The sequence below is a fragment of the Podarcis gaigeae genome (assembly GCF_964106915.1).
Source record: "Podarcis gaigeae genome assembly, chromosome: 4".
Classification (NCBI taxonomy): Eukaryota; Metazoa; Chordata; class Lepidosauria; order Squamata; family Lacertidae; genus Podarcis; species Podarcis gaigeae.
The window spans coordinates 43,692,526-43,716,631 of NC_139677.1; the positions used below are offsets into that span (position 1 = coordinate 43,692,526).

General features: G+C 38.4%; 1 protein-coding gene across 15 annotated transcripts in view; it reads left to right on the forward strand.

Annotated features, from left to right (window-relative positions):
- Nucleotides 1-24,106, forward strand: part of CNKSR2 (connector enhancer of kinase suppressor of Ras 2) — a 230,123-nt gene that overhangs the window by 198,237 nt on the left and 7,780 nt on the right. For 11 of the 15 annotated variants that reach the window (XR_014563097.1, XM_083734205.1, XM_083734216.1 and 8 more), the window contains one exon: nt 1,103-1,637. Coding sequence is in view for 13 of the 15 variants with exons in the window: in XM_083734205.1 (XP_083590331.1) it covers nt 1,103-1,637 (535 nt within the window). In the remaining 2 variants the exon portion in view is untranslated. Of the gene's footprint in view, nt 1-1,102; nt 1,638-16,940; nt 17,333-18,393; nt 20,083-22,726; nt 22,747-24,106 lie in introns of those variants that run through there. The other 4 variants (XM_083734208.1, XM_083734210.1, XR_014563096.1 and 1 more) reach the window with 3 other exon arrangements.

Here is a 24,106-nt window from a genome sequence, read left to right on the forward strand (position 1 = left end):
CACCATTTAATTCTGACATTCATATAATTTGTAGTGTAGGGACTGACACTCCAGATTTTTGTATGCCACAGTAGATCCCATGAAACTGACACAAAGCACATATGGACTTCTCTGGATTATTCTTTAAAGGCAATTTATAAATTCTTGTAACATTCTGTAAATGTCAGTGACTGCATTTTCATAACTTCTTAGGAGCAAGATTTTTCCTCTTCTCCAGTGATCTGCAGGGTTTCGCCTAAAATCAGATTTTAGTACTATTAGCTGTAACTGAACCATTATTTGAATCACTTAGTTTGGTAACACACTGTTTTCTGAATATTGCCTTTATTATTTAGATTAACCTTGCTTTTCAAATGCATTATGAGGGTGACTTTATCATAAAACAGCAACTCTATTAACTGTGGAATCAAGGGATCCTTAAGTATATTAAATAGCTAGCTTCATTGTAATAACAGTTGGGAGAATATCAGAGCTGGGCCCAAAGACTGGAGTGGTAAAAGGACCTTGTAGTTGTTTGACTACAAGTATTGTGAGATACATCTCCTAGGTGTTTATACAAACAGATGTCGCATACACTATTTCTTTACTGTTTTGAACCTTGAGATTTTGACTGAACGATTTGAAGCTAGATAGAAGCAAATACAACTCTTATTCAAAATGTTTGTCTGGTGTATGTGCAGGAGCATAAAGCAACAAATAATCCCTTCTAAATATTGATGTTTATACCCAATATGAAACACAGAATGGCAAGGAATATAGTGCAACAAAGCCAAATAATGATTGTGTGTTCTCAAAGAAATTTGTGCTTCAGATGATTCTTCTAAGATTAATTGGGTGGCTACATATGATGTATTGGGCCTTTTTGGCTGGGATACTCTATTCTCTTTATGATAGTTCTTTTTCTAAGGATTATGGTTTTGTAGATAGATTTCAGGTTTTTTCCTTTGAAATATCCTTTTATGAACTAGGAGTTGGAAAATACGTAAGTTAATAATAAAACCTATATCCTTGCTAGTTGTAGTACATAATGGCCATTGAATATTGCAAACATTCGGCTATCTTCATAATTGATCTGAAACCAGAATCTGTATTCATGTTGCAGATGAGCTGCGCAAGCCCTTTTGTGGAACCAAAGCATAGCCGACTCTCTTCCACTGAAACTTCCCAGTCACAATCTTCACATGAGGAATTCCGTCAGGAACCAGTTGGGAGTACTACTGAATCTCCCATCCGTAAAACAGCCAGCCAGCGACGTTCTTGGCAGGATTTAATAGAGACTCCACTGACAAGCTCAGGGTTGCACTACCTTCAGACTCTACCACTTGAGGACTCTGTTTTCTCTGACTCAGCTGTTATCTCTCCAGAACACAGGCGGCAGTCAACTCTTCCTACTCAAAAGTGCCACCTGCAGGATCACTACGGCCCTTTTCCTTTAGTGGAGGGTGAGAAAATGCAAGCCCTAAATGGGAATGGGGGCAAGCCGCGCAGTTATACTCTGCCCCGGGATAGTGGGTTCAACCATTGCTGCCACACGCTCTCTGTCAGTGCCTCCAGCCATCAGGAAGAATTGCCACAGAAAGAGCAAGAAGAAGAAGAAGAGGGAAGGCAAATTGCACCAGAAAACCAAGAAGATGAAAGTAAGCACTAATTATATTTAAAATTGATTAGAAATAAATTGCATGTAGAAAAGGGAAATTGTTTAATTGTGAATATGACTTTTAATCATACATTTTTTCTGTACATAGTAGAAATAATTAGCTTTTGACACAAAAATTAAGTTTTTATGCATGCTAACTTGATAAATCAAATTTTAGAACAGCTTTATTTGCAGCACAGTTATTCTTCATGTTTATTATCATTATTTTTTGGTTTTTTTTCCATGGAGGGGTATTTTGCCTATACTAGTGTGCTTCTGTCTTGGATGCTAGTTTCTTTCACAGGCATGAATTTCTTGTTTTGTGATAAGTGTGTTTGTGTTGTTCTTCAAACTTTGGAAAGAAAAATCTTTGATGGTGAATATGAAATATTTATTTCTAGTCCTAGGGCTCTTGCATTCTGGAAGGCTCCAATCCTGATAGTTTAAGTTAGGCAGTAGGTGTCTTTCCTAATTCAGTTTGCTCCTGCCTTCATCGAAAGCAGTCAGGCTGCCATTAAACTCCCATCTCTACTCTGCTGAGACAATATTTTTCTTTCTTTGTATGACTTTTCAGTCTGTCTTTCTGCCTTTTGCCCTACTTGCATTTGGCTTATTTTCTACCTTATGTGGCTCGCTGGTTCACATTTTCTCTACTTTCTCCTAAAACCACCCCAAACACTTTAAAAAAACATTAGCATCAACACCTTTGCCTCCTCTTTGTCTAGCCTCTTCTCTATCCCCCCCTTTTTTTTTTCTGGCTCTTTGGTGGAGAGTGGTGAGAGTGGAATACCAGCCTCTTTAAACACAGCTTTAGCAGGCAGCCTCAGGTCCAGGTGTGAGTGCTGTATCAGTGTTTCAGAAGTGTCCCTTTAGTGGGAATGACAGCAGACTGCCTTTCCTCTGCAGTGTCTCGCGGTTCCAGCCAGCCAGTAGCCCACAAGGCAACAGAGGCTCCTGACTGGATCTTAAGAGTAGTATTCCATTGCTAGGGTAAAGTCATCCTCCCCCAGTTAGATTTGACTACAATATTTTGTCCTAGATAGGTCCTAGTTTCTCCTTTGTTGCTGTTATGGATTTCTTGTACAATTAGGCTGGCCTAAATTCCAACATAGATAGATGCTGATTTAAAAAGGCAACATGCAATGAAAGATTGTTCACTAATACTGCACCATTTTCTACTGCATACTGAAAACCCAGTAAACGAATGGGTGTAAAATATAAGCATAATAGCTACTGAACATACAAGCCAAAACTCAAGTTTCTACTCCTTTGTCATTAATTGGAGCCTCACATTACAAAAGTGGCAGGAATTTTTCCTGACATAGAGAGATATGGTTTAAAAACTTGTCCTGCTTAATTTCTGCATCTTAAGATAATGTTAAAGGCACCAGAAAAGAAAAAAAAGTGATAAGTGTAGATAGCAATACTTTTTCAAAATGTTAAATGGTTTACTGGGAACATTGCATACTTAACATTTATGAAGCAAAACCTGGTGAACAATAGTTGCCACTTCACAGCTTTCGCTGCTATTTTGTTCATTGCCCTGAGCAGGGATAAAATTCAGACTGGCAATATTTTTAAAAAAAATAAGTCATAAGGGGAAGTAAATTGAGGAATACAGGAATACAGGAAGAGAAGTAAACTCTGAGCCTTATATATGTGTTTATATAAAATTATGCTTCCTGTGCTGAGAAGCCATACTGTGAGCTATACTTGTAATATGCTAGAAGATGAAAGATACTGTTTTCTGGTGCAACATACAAATTTTTGAAGTAGCGTAAAATAGATTCCTTCATCTCAGAGGGTTTTGAAGATCCTCTCAGAATTTCTTTCATTTCATTCAGACCTACTTCAGCCATCTCTCATTTTGTAGAATGTGAAGAGAGAAAACTATTTTTGCTGTGTATATTCCATCTACTAGGTTAAGAAAGGCAATGCTACAGAGAAGAAAGCACATAGCCCTGGTGGAAAATACTTAATGCAAGTGCTGAAACTGGCCATAAATTTTGCCTTAGCTGTTTAACATTCTGAGCAGAATAACAGTGTGTTGCTATCTGCCACAGTGAAAGCTTAAAAGGTCAATGAGAGATGTATTTCCCTGAACACTTGAGGACTTACATCAGAATACACAATTTTCTAGTTTCCTGGCTCATATCTAACATGTTTTTGGAGCTGTATGTGGAAGGAGCTGAAGCCATTAAAATTATTTATTAGTTAATTTTTAATTAATAATTTTTAAAACACCCTCTTCATTTAGATATCAGAACAGTGTACAAAATAAGACCAAAGTGGTCATACCACCATAGTAATAGTGAATAACTTGATGCTAATAAGGATAACAGTCTGCACCAATCATACGTCTACATGCTTTACACTGTATGCATGATAAACACTCTGGCAAACGTAAGTGTACCTGAAGATTAAATGATATGGTGGCTCTTACAAAGTGACTTAGAACAATCACATGAGACATGCAACTCATGTGTACCAATTAAAGAAGCTACATTTTAATTTGAAATGGTAGATGTTGCATGGCTTACTATATGCCTAAAAATAATGGATCCTGGTATACAATTACCATAAGCACTGATAACTGGGAAACACTGGCCTGCGAGCATTCCAACTGGAGAACAGCCTCTACCAAAGGTGTCACAGACTTTGAAGGAGCATGAACTCAGGGTGAAAAGGAGAAATGAGCTAAGAGAAAGGCACGTTTGACAACCCCTCACCAAGATCAACTCCCACCTGGAAACCTCTCTCTCCCCTGTGGAAGAACGCGTGGATCCAGAACTGACCTCCACAGTCACTTACGGACTCACTGTTAAGATGGTGTTCATGGAAGACAATCTTACTCAGCTACGAGTGATTACCAAAGAAAGAAGGGAAAGAACAAGTACCATACACTCTACTTTTTATATAGATTATATAATTTATACTTACAGCATTTTTATTGTGGTTCCTTTTTTATCTGGGAAGCATAAAGCAGTGTTGTACATCCTTTGGTTTAGCTGCCGCTGTGTAAACCTAAGTTGCTGTGTTTTTTCCCAAGGGCTTGCTGGGTAGGATAGACTTCGAAATGATATAGATCACTTGAGTTGTCTGCACCAGACAGAATCTATTAAGTATAGTTGATGTTCTGGCTACTTTGTTAGTTCTTTGAATCTTCCCTGGCAGGCAGGCAGAAGGACCATTAACATGTTATATTTCTCCCTCTGGAACTCTTCAGTGTAATAAATGCACATGTATCCAGTGGCATCTTGGATGTTCAAAGCTATAAAAAATGACAAGTGATGTATCACTTTAGAAATATGAGTAAGTTCTGTTGAGTAGTTGAAAGTATACTACAACTGGGAAAGGACTTTCTGTTCTATAACAGCCAATATGTTTTTTATAAGTCACCTTCATTTGTTAAAAAAACATGTACCCAGTATAACCTGACATGATCACTCCTTGTGTTCTTAACAGAACCAAACATAAGAAATAAAAGTCTAAAAATGAACTGTATAAAATATGTATTTTATGCTTGGTTACATTTAAAGCTCCAATACAAATCCTTCCACTGTCAGGTGGCATTGTGGCCTGGCCACAGCCATGTCTGCAACCTGGGAGCATTGCCTGAGTGGATTCCAGCCTGCTTGCAGATTGGCCAGTGGTGGGCAGGCATGGGCTGGAGTTCCTCAGGGGACAGACCCAACTGACCAATAAGCGTCACTTTGGGTCCACTCCCAGGAGGAATAAATTGAGGCCTGACCAGGTTTTCTTCCCAGTTCATCAGTCTTTGTTACTGCTTTTGCTGCTTTCAAAGGTTAGTCACTTAAATTGATTTCCCAAATTTTCTTTCATTATAAATTTGGTTTCACTTCTAATCCAGTTTCATCACTATTTCTGATACTCCAATTTGATTATTGTTGACATGAGGCATGTGCTGTTGACAGTGTAGGATGCATGTGGTTAGAAGGCCAAAAAGGCAAGCAAGGTAGGGGTTTGATTTAAACTGATTTAAATTAGGCAAAATATTTGTCAGTACATTGTTAGCACTTTTGACTTCTGGAGAGGAAAATGGCGGACTAGATATCGCTTGTCAACAGTCTGTCAACAGAGATAATTATGTGGTGATTACCGTAATGATCGCGAAAGGCATAAATATTGGTTATTACATTCTCTCTGAGAAGAGAGTGGCCTAGAACAGAGGAATTTCAATCGTGTCCAAACACAACATAATAGTCCTGAGGGTCAGTCCTGAGGGCATAAAGTGGGCAAAAGCTCTCTTTCTTTAATTACTTTTGAGTCTGTTATAAATTATAACTGAAGTGATCTCTCCGCTTATTGAAATTTGCATCTGGAATGTGAACTGACAAACGAAGAGATGATCATTGAAAGGCTGAAAGCAAAACAGAAAGGATGTTTTAATAGTTTACGACTAAGAAAGATTTTAAGTGGATAAGGAGCATTCCAACTGTTAGAAATTTTTATTTTATTCTTAACCTTCCATCCCTTTGATGAAAGTACTGGCTGAAAACTGAAACTAGTTTTATTTATGCATCTGTGGGAAAAGAATGCTGTCTGGAGATAAGGAGATGGGAGAGTCAAGCTGTTAAGGCAGAGACAGTAAGATTTTAAGGTGGAGAGTGAGTTATTAATAAGACCAAGAACACTCAGTATGGCAAAAACACTGTTGGACACCCCATTGACTGTTGGCACCATGCAGCGATTACTCGATGAGCAATTAAAATTTGAGATCAGAGCTGAGATGGCTAAAAGGGTGAATGAAAATAGACCAGTGAAAGATGAGGTTAAAGAAAACACTGAACCTTTGGAAAATAATATTGATAAATGACTGCCAGAATAGGAGAATGGAATGGAAGAAGAGAAAATGGAAGTACTGGGTTTTTTTATAAATTAGGATGGAAAACCACAACGAACAGGAAATTGGAAGATATGGAACTGGGTGTGAATTAATGAATGAATAACTCTTTATTACAGGAAAAGACCCCTGTATGAATAAAGATGAATGATTTATTGCTTCTCAACATTGAAGGTAAAAGTTATTGTGCTGGACAGGAGGAAGACTATTCTTGACATTTATCAGTGATAATAATTGGAGAACCTCTTTTAGAGTTTGTGTAAGGAAGGGAAAAGAAATGGACTTGAGATGTCTGGATCTGAAGCCTGGGATAATATTGCCTCACAGAAGAAGGAAAAGCTGGATACCTGTCTGGAGTGAATATTTTGAATAATTTATATATATATAAAACTGACAGATGGATAAATAGAAGCCCTTTTTATTTCTCTTTTCCTTTATTTTCTTTTTTCAGCCTTTTATTATTTTTATCTTCTTGCTTTTTTTCCTTCTGTTTCTTCTTGCTTTGTTTTTGGTGTCCTATACTCTGGGTCAACGAAGGGATTGTATACACATGAAGGTGTTGGCTGGCTGCTGAAGGACCCCATGTGAGAGTCAGGTAGGGGAAGCTCTCCCAGGATGGGAGACTGGGAGAAGAAAGGGATGCTCCCAAGTGAGAGCTGGGAAGGTACATCTCCTTCTGTGTGAAACAAGGATTAAGATACCTTTGTATTTACTTAACTCTTCCTTTTTCATTTTCTCTTTTTATTTAGATTAGTTTGTTGTTGATTTATTTTATTGTATGATGAAAAACTTTTAATAAAAATTATGGGGAAAATACATTAGTTCTTTGTTTTGTTTTTCTTTGTTTATGCTTGCAATGAAAAGACAACTCCTCTTTGAGCATTCTATTCTTTCTTATTAGAGATACCATAGTAGATTTGTTGTAATTTATTCCTTAGTGGTGTTTTTCATTATGAATTACTCTGTTGTTTTCTATTATTGATTTCCTCCCAGTCTTACAATAACTAAATGAAGAGCTTGCTTCATTCCCTGAAGCATATTCTTTCAGTAGTGGTTGCAGAAACGAGCCATGTTACTCTTTCGTGTTTCAGCTACAGCCTTATGTAATCACTATATACATCTGAAAAAGTTGCTATCTAAAGTGTTTTGAAGCAAGACACCTTTCCTCTGAGATAATATCTGGCTAAACTACAGACTTTTTTTAAAAGCATAAATATTTTCATTTTGGGAGTTAAGTGTTTTGATACATTGGTAACATAGCTGTCAACCTTCGCTTTTTTGTGTCAGAAATTCCCTTATTCCAGCGCTGTTTCTCGCTGCTATCTCGTAGACTGTCCCCGGGACAGGTGAGGCTGCTGATCCCTTATTTTCGAGGCTGCTGGTCCCTTATTTTCAAATCTGAAAGTTGACAACTATGATTGGTAATGAATATGCTCTTCTAGTACGAAGTTCTGTACAAAGAAACAGTCTTCTAGTTGAAAGAACTGTATGTTACTTCTCATTTTGTGAATATCTTATGGTAGAGGGTTGAGGAACATTTTTCAGCCAGAGGGTTACATTACCATGTTCTGAAGTGAAAAGGAAAAAGTGGTTGATGCAATGATGAAGACAAATGTAGGAGGAGCAATGAATGTGATTCTTGCATATCTAAGAGGTTTCTACACATACCTGACTCCACCCTTGCAATGAACATACCATATCACAGTACAAGGAGTGATATAGGGAGAAGACCAAGGGCCACACAGGAGGACTGCATTCAGCCTCCATGCCTGCTGTAGTATGTCCTATATTCTCTGCCATCTATATTAGCCATATGCTGAAGTATGACGAAAAGCCAACAAGGACTTGAATATGGTGGTAGCTTTGCCACACTGCAGCTCTCTGTTCCCAGTTGGGATTGCTTTGTCCATCAACTTTCAGCAACTTAAACATTTGTGGTGCCTCTTGTTGAAATGCAAAGTTTCCTTTTTAACTTAGAAACTCAATGAAAGCTTGACATCTGTTCCTAATTAATAATAACATTTTATTATATATTAATATTAAACAACAGAGCAAAGCATATGTGCTAGCTCAATGCAGGTCCATAGGAAGGTATGCATTTACTATGTTGTTGTTGTTTAGTCGTGTCCGACTCTTCGTGACCCCATGGACCAGAGAACGCCAGGCACCTCTGTCCTCCACTGCCTCCCGCAGTTTGGTCAAAATGCATTTACTATAAGAGTCTATAAATCTTACGGACAATGCCTGCTGTATGTGTACCATATGTCATAAGCCATATTTCAGCACACTCCTTTCTGAATTGAAAGTGTACCTATGCCACTTTTAAACTCTTACTACTTTTGCAGCACCATCACATGCATGTCTATTCAGAAGCAGCTCCCACTGTGTTCAGTGACGCTCCTTCATTAAATGTGAATAGGATTGTAGCCTTAGCAGTAAGAGAAAGAATTACCCACCCTCAGAGGAGACCATCCCTCCTTGATTCTGCACAAGTTACTGAATCTGGGCATACGAATTATGCATAGATGCAGTGAACTGTCTCTTCACTAAGTGGGTATTTTGAGTTCAGGGGGAACTTGAATTGATTTAATTCGGTTCTCACAGCACACTGAAGTTTCTTTGCACACAGTGTGGGAATTACTGACCTAATAAAATGAAAAGCAGCATGTTTACCCTAAGTTGCTGTTGAATTCAGAATTAGGTTTATAAAAACATTATCTCTTCAGAGGTGATCAGCCTGCAGTATCTTCACTACTAATTTAGGGCTTCTGCTCAACGTCTCCTTCCTTAGTCTGTCAAAAACTTTATTTAATGAGTACACTCTGCCAGGGTATGTCTCCATCAGTTTTTTCAGAGATGAATAGATTTCTTTTTTGAAAAGAGTGGCATTTTGCATTCAAAGCCAACATATTTTTGGTACTTTTAATAGCTAAGTTTGCTTACTTAATTCCCATTGGTACCACTCCATGCTGCCAGTGGAATTAAGCAGCTTTGGGGGACCAATTTTAATTGAAACCATGGTGTAAACGAACAGGGTTAACCCCCTCCCTTTGTGCTGTGATCCTCAATACGATTAGGGGCTCTGCAGCTGCTATTAATATTTTTAAAATGTTTCAGTCACACAATTAATATCCTGTCTTAATGGCATTTCCTGTCTCTTATGCCCTTTGTGTTTATAGAGTATAACCTAGTAGATTACACCTCACAACTCACCATTGTTATAACACAGCCTTCCCCTGGGCCTGTTTTTGGCCTAGTGTAGGTACTCATAAACAATAATGTTTCTCCTTTCCTCTTTGAAATGTTGGAGGGTATGAAAATGATGAACTGCTTTCACCAATTTTTCATGGAGCTATAGCACTATTTTAGTATGTAGCTCACAGAAACATGGAATATATTTTGATGAGCTTCTGAACAGCTCCCAGCTGTCCTAGGAAAGCTGTCACAAAACCAAATCTTACATTTTTGACAGCAGTATCAGTGAAGTAGTGAAGCAAGAAGAGCTATTTTTAAATCATCAATATCAAGTGTTAAAGTTAATGCCATAAGGATTAGTGAATCAATAAGCTTTTAAAATTAAGATACAGACAAGGTTACAGACATTTAAGTCTTTGCTGACAAGCATGATGCTTACAAGGTGCACAGGCTATTCTATAACAGCAAATTATAATTGGAGCTGGTATATGTCCTGGCTTTGTATGATTAAAACTAGGGATATACTTGTGAGAGGCAAGCATTACTTTTTGTAGGTTTAATGTAAGCAAGCAAGAACACTGACAGCTTGAGATAACCATCCATCTGTGCGATACAGCATGTAGGTAGGAAACATTTTGCAGTAGAAAAGGCATGATTTAAATAAGGTGGAGAGAAATAACACTAGACTAGAGCATGGCTGTGGAGACATTCTGTGATAGATATCCCCTATAGATTTCATATATACTATTTCATGTGCATATGGAACTTCTCAAGAGATTGACACTCGATTAAGTGCAACTTCAGTAGCATAATGATGATATTCTGTGAACCGCACTGAGACCTCTGGGTATAGGGCGGTATACAAATTCAGTAAATAATAATAATAACAACAAGCTGCACTTACCTTTTTCACAGATACAGGTGCATCAATCTCTGTATTTAAGCAGTATTTGGAAGCAGTGCTTGACTAGCTTCATGAAAATTGGTTGAACAATCTAGGGTTTAGCCTTCCCTTTTGATAAGGTACACTGGAATGCCACTGGAGTGAGATTTGCTACTAATTTCTGGGGCAATAGTGCCAACTAATTTTTTTTGTTTTGTTAACTGCATTGGATTCGTATCAGCAGCCCTTCATAGACTGAAAGGGGCCTTTCAAGCTATTCACCCCCCCTCCCACTTTGAGGATTGGCCATTTCAGAGCCTCAGTGATAACACAGAACCATAGCTAAAGGTTTTTCCCTATAAAAATCTTCCATCCGATTTATTTTGAAAATCATAACTTAATATATTTTATTTAGTCTCATTGTATTGTCTGAAGGTACATGAGGCCACCACCTTGCTTAAGCTAAGCAGGTCTAATCATTGTCTGGAACAGTGACCACCTTGAATACCATGATGGAAGAAAGGTGGGTTATTAAGATTTAAAAACAAATATATGGCCCTGCCTTTGATGAATGTTCAGAATTTAGAACTGGATAGAAGTCATAGCCATGCCTCCTAACTGTAATAGGGTAACAAGGACATAGTCAGTTACCTTTTTTCAGCAACTGCACTGGCTGCTTATTAGCATCTGAAATACATTCAAGGTGCTAGTCCTAACTTACCAAGTTTGGGAGGGAGGGCACACGCTCAATATAAACATTCCTCTCCTTTTAATATCAACAAAGGGTCTATTACCCATGCATAGTATCAAAAGGATGCAAAAGGGTCTTATTCAGGTGGCCAAAGTAGGGCTACAAGAACACAAGGCTTAGTCTTTGAATAAGCATACCGGATAAAACAGCAAGTAGCCCAGGCCATATAAAAGTTATTGACAGATAAACCAGTCACTGCTGCAAGCATAGGGCAATAAAATTAAGGTCTTAACCTGCCAGCTAAAATGTATAAAATGTAGTACAGGTGAACTTCTCTAGGGAGCAGATTCTGCTACAGAAAAGCCTCTTTCCTTGGTTGTTACCTGCCTCACTCACACTTCTGAAATAGTTTAAAAACTTCCATGAATCGTGATCTGTTAAATTTACCATGATTATTTGGGGCAGGAAATGAATCAGGAAGATTCACTGCAATCGCCCCCCCCACTGCAATCTCCCCCCCCCCACTGTTAGTGCAAGCAAACAGTGCTTCATGGTTATCATCTTTGTCATCAAAGAAATATATTCTTGCAATTCATATTCAGTTGTGATTCAAAATTTGGCACATAATAGATTCAGCACGTAGTGTTGACATCTGTCCATCGCAGCAAAGCTATTTTCTCTAAAGTGACCTAGGTGCAAGGAATAAAGTTGGGGAAGGTAGATATTTTGTAGTTGTTCTTTGGTCACACCAATACTCAAGTTTGAGCATTTTCATCCCTTAATGTTATTATGAAAAGCATCCCTTGTTTCCTATCTATGTTGCTGTGGCAACTTGTGATTAGATAGCAGCAGTTGATGGGTTTCAGGCTTTATCACTGCCGAATTCAGAGGCAACACTTCACCCTGCCAGTTTCTGCAGTGAGCTATGAAATATTCTCCTTCCTGTCCTTCCCACAGACTTTCTCATCACCAAGGCGACGGGTATCTACCCACACAATTGAGATCTGAGATCAGCAGCATAAAGTGGGATTGTTCAGATTCTGGCACGCACACTCTGAATTCTGAATTATTTGCTGTGGTAGCACTGTGCTGTCTAAATGCTCTTCCTTTTTTATTTTAAAACAATCAGGTTAGTGGTGTAGGGATTAGCGTGCTGGATTGGGACCTGGGAGACCAGAGTTCAAATCCACACTCATTTGTGAAGCTCACCAGGTGACCTTGGGCCAGTCACACTTCTCAGCCTAACTTGGCTCACAGGTTTTCTGGATAAAATAGGGAGGTGAGTATGTAGGCCACTTTCAGCTCCCTGGAGAATGAATGGGATATAGAGTAATAATAAATAAAATAATAATATCTTATATTTAGATTTAACAAATACTTATATTGATGTAGCATATGGAAGGCATTGTCTAATTCCCAAACCTTCGGAGTTGAATAGCTGTCAGCATGGTGTATTTTAAAGGCCTTCAGGCAGGATTAGGATACTTCTGATGCCAAACATGTTTTCAAGAAGCTAGTCTTTTGATTTAAGATTAAGATTAACTATATAGAGCTTGTACAGACTTCCTTTTGCATCGTGCTTTCTAGGCATAGGTCCATGCTTCAAAGCTCTGTGTCTTGTTTTTTGTTTGTTGCAGGAAAAACCTTCATTTTACCTCTGAATCGCAGTACGTGACTATCCACTGAAAACCCAATTGCTGTTTGCTCCAATTCAGCGTTGAAACACTGTTGTGCCAGGGAAAGTGCCAGAAAACACACGCACACACGCACACACGCACATGCTTAGATACAGAACTTTAAAGCCCAAAGGATGTCTAGATGAGCTTATCTCATGCACCTGTCAAATAGAGAGGGCTCTGGTTCTTGCATATACTGGGCACCTAGTTTGCAGAAAGCACCAAATAGGCAGTTGATTAGAGAGAAGGTATCAGAGGAAGGAAAGTGGCACTTGAAATGGGGAAAATAGACCACAGAAGGTGCAAAATGATTGTTGTTAAGTGCCTGCAAACTTGCTAAGCCATGTGCAGAATTTTCATTACATCAATCATCATAGACTTCCCCCACACTTTAAGATTGTACATGAAATGGAAGAGGCAAGAGGAGGCAGATCAAGCAGGGAAAGCTTGAGAGAAAGAACAAGGTTTTAGAAGGTTCAGGAGCCTCAGAATTACAGTTATGAGAAGAATTGTGTTTATAGAATAAAGCACAAAAGGTTCTTTTTTGCCACAATGAACAGATTTACAAAAATAAGAATACAGTGGGTTCCCTACTTTGTTTGTTTTGCTTTTCTGTTCCTTTGTTTATTTACTTGGTTATGCAACTAGAAGAGTTTCACATTAAAAAATAACAAACCCATTCTTGTTCACATATGGAAAGACTGAAACGATAGCAAAGCTGTTGGTTGTTTCTATCTTTAAGCAAAGCTGTAATGCACTAGAGATCTCATAGCATTTGCATCACTTGACTTCTGTAATAAGAGCCAGCGTCCTAATGAAATCCCTGTATAGTTCTGATTTTCTCTAATTACACTGGTGAGTGCAGCATATTATGTGTTTAGTACCCAGATGCTTTCCTAATAGGCTGAAATCAGAGTTTTCTTTCCAGTTTACACAGCAATAAAAGGACTGAAATCAGTGGCTTGTAGAATATTTAATATAGTCATGCTTATGTAAGAACACTAGCACAAATGTAATTCTCATCAAAATCTGAAAGTAGTAACATTTTATCTGTTTGAAATTCTGTTGAATGGTTTCTGAATTTACTGATGCAAATAGAATGAACAAATATGAAACCATCATTTTAACTGTGAGTTGTTGGCATTTGTCTGTCTCTGGGGGTGAAGTCAAACTGCTGTGTTAGCAGCACCAAAGTGACTTCCTTGGTCCATACCGAAGTGACCTACTGTGACTCAGTGGAGGCTGCTGCTTTCACTGTGTGTCCCTGAGACTGCCCTTGTTTCTTGTCTTGGCGCTCTTTTCTGGCTCATAGGCAAAAGAGTCTTCCTTGCAGGTGGTAGATCTTGAACCTGTGTCCCAGGAGTGTTGCATATGTTCTGTGTAGCCCCCTATGCAGGTGCTGTGTTTTCTCCTTCCTTCCCTCTGTGTATTGTGTTCCTAAAACAGTGTTTGTTACAGGTAAAAAGGGATTTGTACTACTCACCTTTCAAAGTCTGCTGGCCCTACCAGGGAATGTCTCACTAGGACTCATAGACTGCCTCATACCAATACCACCTGTGTAGCCTGAGATACCTGGTCCATCACAGTCCAAGAAACCGTATCAGCACATATGAGAAGTCATTGTTACTAGGCTTTCAACCATTGACCCTGAGTCCTGCATCTCCACCCTCACATAGTGTCATTTGAGGCCTTCTGAAGCTAGATCAAACCAGGGTTTGAAATATTATTATGGGAACTGGTCCACATATGTTGACGCCATAATAAATTTGTTAGTATTTCATGTGACACAAGATTCGTCATTGTTTCTGTCAGCATCTGGTAGTATTTACCTTGCTTAACCTTTGCTGTAATCAAGACCAGCAATCCTAGCATCATTCTTGAAATACTTTGATTTTGTCATCTGACAAGGAACCAGTTGTTGCTCTAATAATTCTCTGCTGTGTTTGGCCCCTGAACAAAATAAACTTCAGAGAGGATGCATTGAATTGGTTCTAACAGGCGCTTATTTGACATATCCTGTTTCTGATTCTTGGATTCTTGGAGTTTTTGAAATAGCAAAAACATTAAGGGCGTGTCCACATTTCCAATTGTCCTGCACTTATTAGAATTTGCATAGGAGTAATAGTATTGATCTGAAAGCTTTCCATTTATACCCCGAACTTTATCGGAACAAATGCAGAACCTCTTGAAACCTGAATAGAAATTTGTTCCCCTTCCGATCTGATCCTTTTTTTAGCTCCCGAACAGAAAAATGTGCACTTTCCCTTGTGGTGCATTGTGTGGGTGGTCCTCTTTCACCTCCACCCCTTTTTGTTTCTAGTTCTCTGCCCCACGCTTTTAAAAAATGTATCTGCCTTTTGTGCTCATCACATTGCAATCGATTATATGTGTTTGCAAGTGAGCATGAAAGCAGCTTCCCTTTCCAGTGCCAATAGTAGACGTACCATTTGGGGCAACGCAGAGCTTGTGGGCACCCAAGCCATCGTCTCTCTCGCAGGAGAGACATATGGCTTGGGTGTGCTGCAGGCCCCATGGTGAGTGCCGCCCACCATTTTGTCACCCCCCTCAGTGGTGACACCAGAAGCAGCTCCCCTCACCCCCCTTCCTCCGCCCCTGATGTGTGGCTCTGCTGTGATGCAGGGACGGAGAAAAGGGTGGGGACAAGGAAAAAAGTGGAACAGTGGAATGGACAGGATATTACATGTTTCAAGGAATTCACAGTTGAAAAGATCAGTGTAAAATGCATCGGTGGAGACCCAGAACCCCAGACTAAACTTGAGGTGAGACAAATCTGCCATGGATAAAACACAAACTTTTGTGAAGTGTGGTTGGACCCTAAGGCAGGGAAATTGTTGCAATACAAATTTCAGAAGGGTAGCTATGTTTTTATGGTAGACTAATGCACTGTGACAGAAGCTTTTGTGAGCTAGACCCACTTTGCCACAGGCATGGTCACTTAATTAAGTACTTACAGTATGTGTATGTGTACACACACACACACAGAGAGAGAGAGAGAGAGAGAGAGAGAGTTCAGAAGTAAGGGGGCCAAATGTAATTTCCAAAGTATTGGAAAAAAGAGTGACAGGCAATGCAAGAGATGATAGCAGCAGGTGTATCAGCACCATGCAGATATGAACACAGAATCTAGTCAGTCCTTTTCAGTTTAATGACCTACTTCTCTGATTAGTTCCAGGGTAATGATTGGCATAGCCAAATCAACAGGGATAATCAGTTTCCTTTTTTCCTGGGAGTTTGGTGACTTTGTCTGTTACAGAATGTCCTAGAAAACTGAAATGCTTCCTATTAGTTCTCAAGTGTAACCAATCTGCACCTGTATAGGAATAGTTTTTTATCTATTTTTATTTTTATCACTTGTTGTTTGCAACCCTGGGCATAAATTTATGTCTGATTTTGTCTGCCTTTATTCTCTTGCATAAAGCATGATGTTTTGGCTTGTGTAAATGGTGAAAGGGAATTATTGGCAGAAGACAGCATACATCAGGTTAGAAGATGTGCAGGTGAATAACCTCTTGGCGGAATGGCTGAAATTGTCAGGGCTCTAGATGGTGTTGCTAGAGTAGCAAGGGGACCAAAGTTGGCACCAGGGTTTGCTTAAAAGTCCCCCTCCCCTGATGGTTCATTGCTGTAGCTGCTTCAGATTGATGGGGCTGTGTGAAAGGACAGATCTACACTGACCCTAGTGAGAGGAAAGGGCCATCTCCCAGGATAGATTGCAGATCTTTGATAACATATTGGAAAAGTTCTTATTTGGAACCTGAAGGTGACACAATTAACCAATATAAAATTGGCACCCTAAGCATTCTTATATTTTGCAAAAAGAATGGAATGCCTGGAATCCTTTTCTCTATTGAAGGCTTTTCTTTGATACCTATATTTAATATAAATCAGGAAATTTGAAATGAGATGGAAGTACACTGGGCTCTTAATATAATAGCAAAGTTGTTTTGAGGCTTTAGAGTTCATTTGTTTTACAGATAACGCTGAGAACTGCAGATGATTTGCCAAGCATATAAGAATTGTGATCTGCTTCACATGACACAGTAAGCCAAACTATGGCTTTCCAGGATTGCACAAATGTGCAGTGTGAAGACTCACAGCCACTTTGCTCCTCTGCGGCTTTTATCGTTAATGAGGAGCAAACTTAAATCACAAGCTAAGTCAAACCTTTCCCACTGGTTTCACAAGAGGGACATGATAATAATTTTGTACAGTTAGGAATCGTGTGAATATAGTGAATAGTGAGACATAGGGTTGGATCTGGGCTTAGGCTGAATTTCTCTAACCTGATTTACTTAGGAGTAAGTAAAAGCTCTAAATTCTGGTTAGACTTAACCAAAAGGTGCTTGTTTTTATTTTATTTTATTGAATTTATATACTGCCCTATGCCCGGAGATCTCAGGGCGGTTCACAGAACTAAATAAAAATATGAAACCACAATACCCCCGCTTATGGCCTAACAGCCATGGTCTGTCCATCATAACTGGCATTTTAACTTATTAATTAATCAAAATTAAAAGGGGCAAATCAGATTATTGTAACCACAATCTACAGTAACCTAATTTTTTGTTAATTAGATACAAACCCTACCTTATCAGGGAGGGCAGGTTGTGGGTAGGCTCTATGTATATATGAGCTCCCATATCTGTTGATTAAATTACAGTCATATACATGTGGATGGATAGATAGATGCATCTTATATACGTATATGAATGTATGTGTGTTTCTAGAATGTACTTAGTGTTCCTTTAAATTTTTACATAAGCGTGCCAACTCAACCAGGCATAGGACTCATCAAGTATGAAGATTTTTTAAACATTCATGTTGATTTTAATTAGAACAATCATACTGGATATGCTGCTGAAGGTGTAAACATAAACAAGACTTCAATTTTCAGTATCATTTTTTTATTACAGAAATTAATAGGTGTGTGTGTTTTTTTAAAACAAAAACACAAACATGTTGAGAAGGTTAGGTTTTTCAGTCTAAATCAATGTTTCCCATTTTCTTAGTACGTAATTTTTGTAATGCATATTAAATAGGAAAATCCTAGTTTATAATTAGATTAAAACTAAATATATGTTGCTTATCATTTTTGTTTAGTTTTATTTTATAATTACTGTCACCATTTTAATTTAAATTGAAAAATCTAGAACTGCATCCTACTAATTTTCCTTCTTTCATCAGAGACCAAGACTTCTAAAGTCTGATACCAGAATAAGTACTATGGGTTTTTTTTCTTGCGCATGTGTGCATGCAAATAAAAAAAGAGCACTGTGGAGCTAACATCATATGAAAATCTTGCCATATATGCTTTCTCTCTTTATCAAGATTGCATGATTGTATTACTAATGCAATTCTAATATGATATAGTAATAACAGCCCATCACAGTTCTTTCACCATATTGTATCACTGCTTTATCATATTAGGCTAAAGCACTGCGAGAGTTGATAGAACCTCCCCATGCCAACTCGGATCCACTTCTCTTGGCACTGAACCGATTGGACTCAGAGATTGATAAACTATTGGTTAGAGAATTTAGATCGGAGAGAATTGGCACGACGGAGACTCATCTTCAGCCTCTTGCAAGCAACCTCTAATGTCCTGCATTCTGAAAGCCAATCAATTCTTCTTGAATAACTGATGTTTTTAAGAAAGAACTGACTTTAAAACATAGACAACCAAATGCCTGGGTAAGGGGCCTCCAGGAAAGTCTTACAAAGGGCAAACCTGTTGCCAGACCTATTGCTTTTATTTTGAAGAATGCATCCTTTCTACAGAGGGATTAGGCACAGTATCAGACCCAGGCTACATGGAATACAGTTGCAGAAAATACTGCTCACCAACTTGGGAGAAACAGAAGGGGGAAAGGGTATGGCAGGGGAAGGGCTATGATGATACTCAGGTGTGTTCTGCAGTCTTCAAGGAAGGAAAGAGGGATCAGCTGTGGTAACTATAAAATCATATTTTGAAAATATTTTGAAAACTTCAGTTACTTCCATTCATCCAAAGTGGCAAAAGCTAATACCATTCTTAGTGTATTTCACAGTAGTGAAGGAAGATAACTTGCTGTATAATACTCATTCAATGTATTCTGTCAAGTCCAAGTGTGCACAGACTGTTGCAAGACCTAAAGCCGAATTCTAACTGTGTTTACTTAGGAGCAAATCCTATTAATTTCAGTGGGACTTAGGCTCAAACTACACATGATGGTAGCAGAACCATTTATTTAAATCCACATCTCTACCAAAAATGTCCACAAAGGATGTGAACAGATTCCTTTTTTAAAGCAAAGGTTGTATGCCTTTGGGGACTGGTGTCCCTTTCCTCTATGCGCTGTATCTTCCTGCAGTTTGCCCCACAGGACATTTTATTCTAAGCTGAGCTCCAATTCCAGAAGTAAGCTCAATGTGGAGAAGAAAAGGACCGGGGAGAGGCTTTAAGGTGGTTATTAGCAGTGTACATGTGGAAGGTTCAGTTGGCCTAAAAATCACAAACCCAACTCCACACTTAATATGTGATTGAAGCAGACCTGGGTTTAAATACTGTCATGTGTAGCTTAATCCTTGTTTTCAAGTAAGTGTTCTTAGGATTGCAACAGAGTTTGTTAAGCAGTTTATAATGATTTATCTGATGGTGCACAAATACTGATTTTATGACAGTTAATATAATGCCTCACTTTGGTGTGTTTCAAACTGCAGATAGAAATCTTCAATTTCTCCTTACCTTCTAGGATTTAAATGTGAGTGATATTGCCTTGCAGCATAGACATAAGGTATTCTCTGTAAATCCTTCAGGATCCCTAGGAGGCAATTTGGAGGCGCCAAGATTTCAATGGAATGTCTCCCTAAGTAGATTCAGATATTGTCTATCATTATGTTTTGGGTCTCCTATGGATCATTTTTTGCCTGTATCTCTGTGATTGGATGTGGGTTTTCTTTCTATTTTTGGCTAAGGGTGTACTGTAATGTCAATGCTAAATTCTTGATATTTCATACTAATTATGGAGAGAGAATTTTAAGATGTATTTTGAAATGTTTTATTTCTGTCAGGTCCATGTATGGTATTGCATTATGTTAATACCAATAAAATATATATAGAGTTATTTATATACAAATGCATATATTTCCCTTTTTATAAAGGTGTTGCAATTTTTTCACAAGGAAATAATACACAGCAACTGCTTGACAGCAGTAAGAAAACTCCAGAAGCTTTAATATGCTTGAATAATAATAATAATAAACCTGTATACTGTAGACAGACCAGTAGAAAATGCATGTAATTTTTAATTAAGGTTATTTGACCTGGCATAGGTCTGTCGAGATTTGACTATAAATTCAGCTTCCACTATTTTTATGAGCACAGATCTAATGTTCTTGTTTTATCAAAATATGTTGATTATTAGCTGATGTTTAGAAAGTAAAACAATGATTAATTTAAAAAAATGCAGGGAGATTGTATCTTTAGTCAACCGACACAACAGCCCATAAACAGCTAAATCCAGTCAAAGTTAAGCACTTCAAACCCCATTGATTTCAATGGGATTTAGGCTTGCACTTTAACTCCCTTATTTAATCAGCAGGACTAAAGTGATTATATTTGAATGAAGTGTGTCCAAAGATTAAATTAATCATATGTTCTAAGAAATTTACTGTAATTCACTGCTGTTTTGATGCTCAGCAAAAGCAGCCTTCAGTTTTTTTATAGAGGGTCTATTTTTTAGAGTTAATAAACTACTGCTTAGTGCATAAAGATTTGCAAGCCGGAAGATTTATCACTCAAGCCTAGCTGGATTGGCTTGAAACCTTTACAGTTTATCATTACATTTTGTAATTAGACAGAAATGAAATGTTTTAGAAATGAATCAGGGAGCTAAAAGCTGAGATTAGAATTTAAAGTATCTTCCATTATCAGTTTTCAGTGATAGCTCATATGTAACACTTCGCCTAAGGCTGAAAGGAGCTGATATTCTGGCACCATTGTGCATTCAAATTTCAGCATGGACATTTCTGTCCCAAAATAGTGTATTGAATGACCATTTCCATTTTGCAGGGATATTCATGGCAGCAGTTAGCTGTCCAAGACATTAATTGCACATATCTTTGTAAAGCTTCTCTGTACTACTAAAAATAAAGTTTGTAAAATTCCAGTTATTTTTTTCTTAATGCAAACAGGGGTTTTTTAACAAAGGAAAAAAGAGGTGAATTGCTTTCTACTTTCTTCCTTGGAGACAGATATTTCAGTGGTTCTGCTTTGCTGTTTTTTCTTAAGGCCTTTTCTTGTGATGAACCTGGACATTCACCGAATGATTCAGAATGGGCATATTTCTTTATTGCTTTCTCATACCATTTCTGATGTTACAAACTCAAGTTATAAGTATGCTGAGGATTTTTTTGGCAAGGGTTATACCTCACTATGAAAAGCAACAGGAAGGGCTATGCACACAATATATCCAGCATATCACTCAAGTTATTCCTGTGGAAATAACCCACTAAACTCATTGATGCAAAGCAGCATGCGGCACATTTGGTTTCATTGTAAAGCAATGAAGTTGGTTGGTTATCAGTAGCTATTGCCCTCAGTGAAAGTGTGCCCTGCCTCTAAAAACAGATGCATAATTCAAAACTACATGGAAGAGCATCACGCTGCGTTGATTGCTTTCAGATGGGACATCTATCTGCCATAAAGTAAGAAACCTAACTACCATGGTGGTAGTCCTGGAAGCATAACTGGGCCTGTGATGGCACTTGGAGGAGAACTGTGTGGTGCTTAGTAATTTAACCCCTCTATAGAGTTCGCGAAGATATTGCACTATTGGGCTATTCAGTGTAAAAGTACATAGATTGGGAGTGCACATTTGTTGGCCTCCTTACAGGGTGCTTTCATGGTTAAATCTATGTACTGTAGTTGCCATGGTGATACAACTATTGCTGTGGATCACTTCTGATCCATGAACAGAAGGAGATTTTGTTCACAGAAAGAGAATTGCTCTCATGTTGAAAAGGCCCCTTCTGTGAGCGCAAGCTTTCTGTGATTACAGAACAAAACATTACGATCAAATATGGTATATATATTACATTTGTGATATGAGTAAAGATTGTGTGCTGAGCATACCTGTACTGTATTCATAGTTGAATACTTGTCCTAAAAACCTTGGCAGACAAGTGTTACTCAAATTTGACTTGACTAATGTAACTAAGACCAGCCCCCTCCACCATTTGTCATTTAACCTTTAGTACAGCCTCCTATACGATAACCACATTTCAGGCCACAGATATTTTACTAAAAGAACAATAATTATGTGTCGCTTGTTGTAGGCTTTTCCATAAGAACAAGATTATCCCCTTCAAAACTGATTTCCCATAAGGTGATACAAAAAATGAAACAAAGCCCCAACCTATTAATTGCTTACCGTGGTTCTGATTCTATCAGCATTAAGTATCAGAGTAGTACTGTATTACCTGATCCCTGAAATAATAGAAACTAAAAACTAATCTGCCATCGAAATGTGGTAGTGATTTTTTAAAAATTACTTGAGTTCTTTTCCCTACGACTGTAATTGCTTTGTTCACCACTGAAAAATACACGAAATAAACAAGCTGATCTATTTGTTGTATAGTGCTTAAACCAAATGAGTTAGGGTAGGTTTATTAATGTTTGCCATTGCACATACATTATTTTGAAGCATATTTGTTTTCTGCTAATTTTCTGTTGATTTTATTTTTATTATTTTTCTCTTTTCTTTGTACTTTCTGTCAATAGCTACCTCTTATGACCTTCAGGTAAGAAGCTTGCTTAGTTGTTTCTTTCCTTTGAAATGATGAAGGCTCAGTGTAGTGTCAATCAGACTGTGCCTCTCCATACTGAAAGCCTTTTATGATGCTTTAAAATGGTTGTTAACCAGGTCTTACCTCAAACCCTTCAACCAATTGCACATGACATAATCTCAATTAAGGTAGCTTAAGGGACGGTTGTTCTAAAATGCAATAACTTACAATCTGATAAGCAAATATTATTCATCGCATCTTTCATCTTTTCTTCCTGAAATTGGAGAATATGATATATTCTTTATTATTTAATTCAAAATTGTTCAAGAAACTAAAATTCAAGGCACAAACTGTATTGTGAAAGTTCCAGTTTTAAGACATGTTGGGATGGAACAAGCCCATTGGACACTGATTTCCACTTAGCAATGATTCCAGCATCCTTGTAAGTGGGAAAAGAACTAAAGGTCAGGGGGTTTGGGGGTGGTAATTTTTCTAGAGATGATTGATTATAATTGCAGTTCCTAAGACCCGAATCACTGAAGGTGGAAAGGGGTAAAGTGAAACATAAGGATATGAGGGATAGTTGGGGAAAGAGAAAAGGAGTCATTTACCCGGTCCAAGGGCGGCCAGCTATTGCAACCCAGCACAGCTGCTCAGATGCGCTTTGGAGCCTTGTCATTGCTGCCCGGCTGTTGGCTGCTCCCCCCCCCCCCCAGCTGCCATGGAGCATCACAGATTCCCGCCTAACCCATATTTTAATCCAGCCAATCTGTGGCAGCCTGGGGGATTGTTTGTCTTTGGTAGTGGACCTGGAGACCGCAGTTTTCACTCTGTTCCGTTCTCCAGGCATTAAAGCTGGCTGGCACTGCACTCTGAAGATGAGTCGGCCAGTATTAGCATGTATAAAGAACCCTGTGGTGGAGCAGAGGCAAGTGAGAAAGTATGACAGGGCACAGGAAAAATAAGTGAGCAACACGGGGTGCAGAGAATCCTGTCAGTTTTGGAAAGACAGAAGAAGCAACTATGATGTGATAGACGACATGTGCTATGGAGTGCAGAGAGATAGGAGGGAGTTTGTGCTGTGGTTTAAAAAAAAAATGATGGTTAACGTGAAGGGGACCTTGGGGATTCTGAGAAAAAGAGAAAGTAGAAGATATACAATATGAAACACAGAGAAAGGGGTGCTATCTGATAAGGAAAAGGCTAAGTTAAAATTGTAGCATAAATGTGTTAAAGCCCGTAACTCAGGAGTTAGCCCTCTTAAGTTAATAAAAATACATAAGCTACCTTTGGTTCTGACCCCTGGTATTTGGCATTTGTGTTTAGTAATACTCCCATTTAGCTCAATCAGCTGGGAATGTAGATTAACACATAA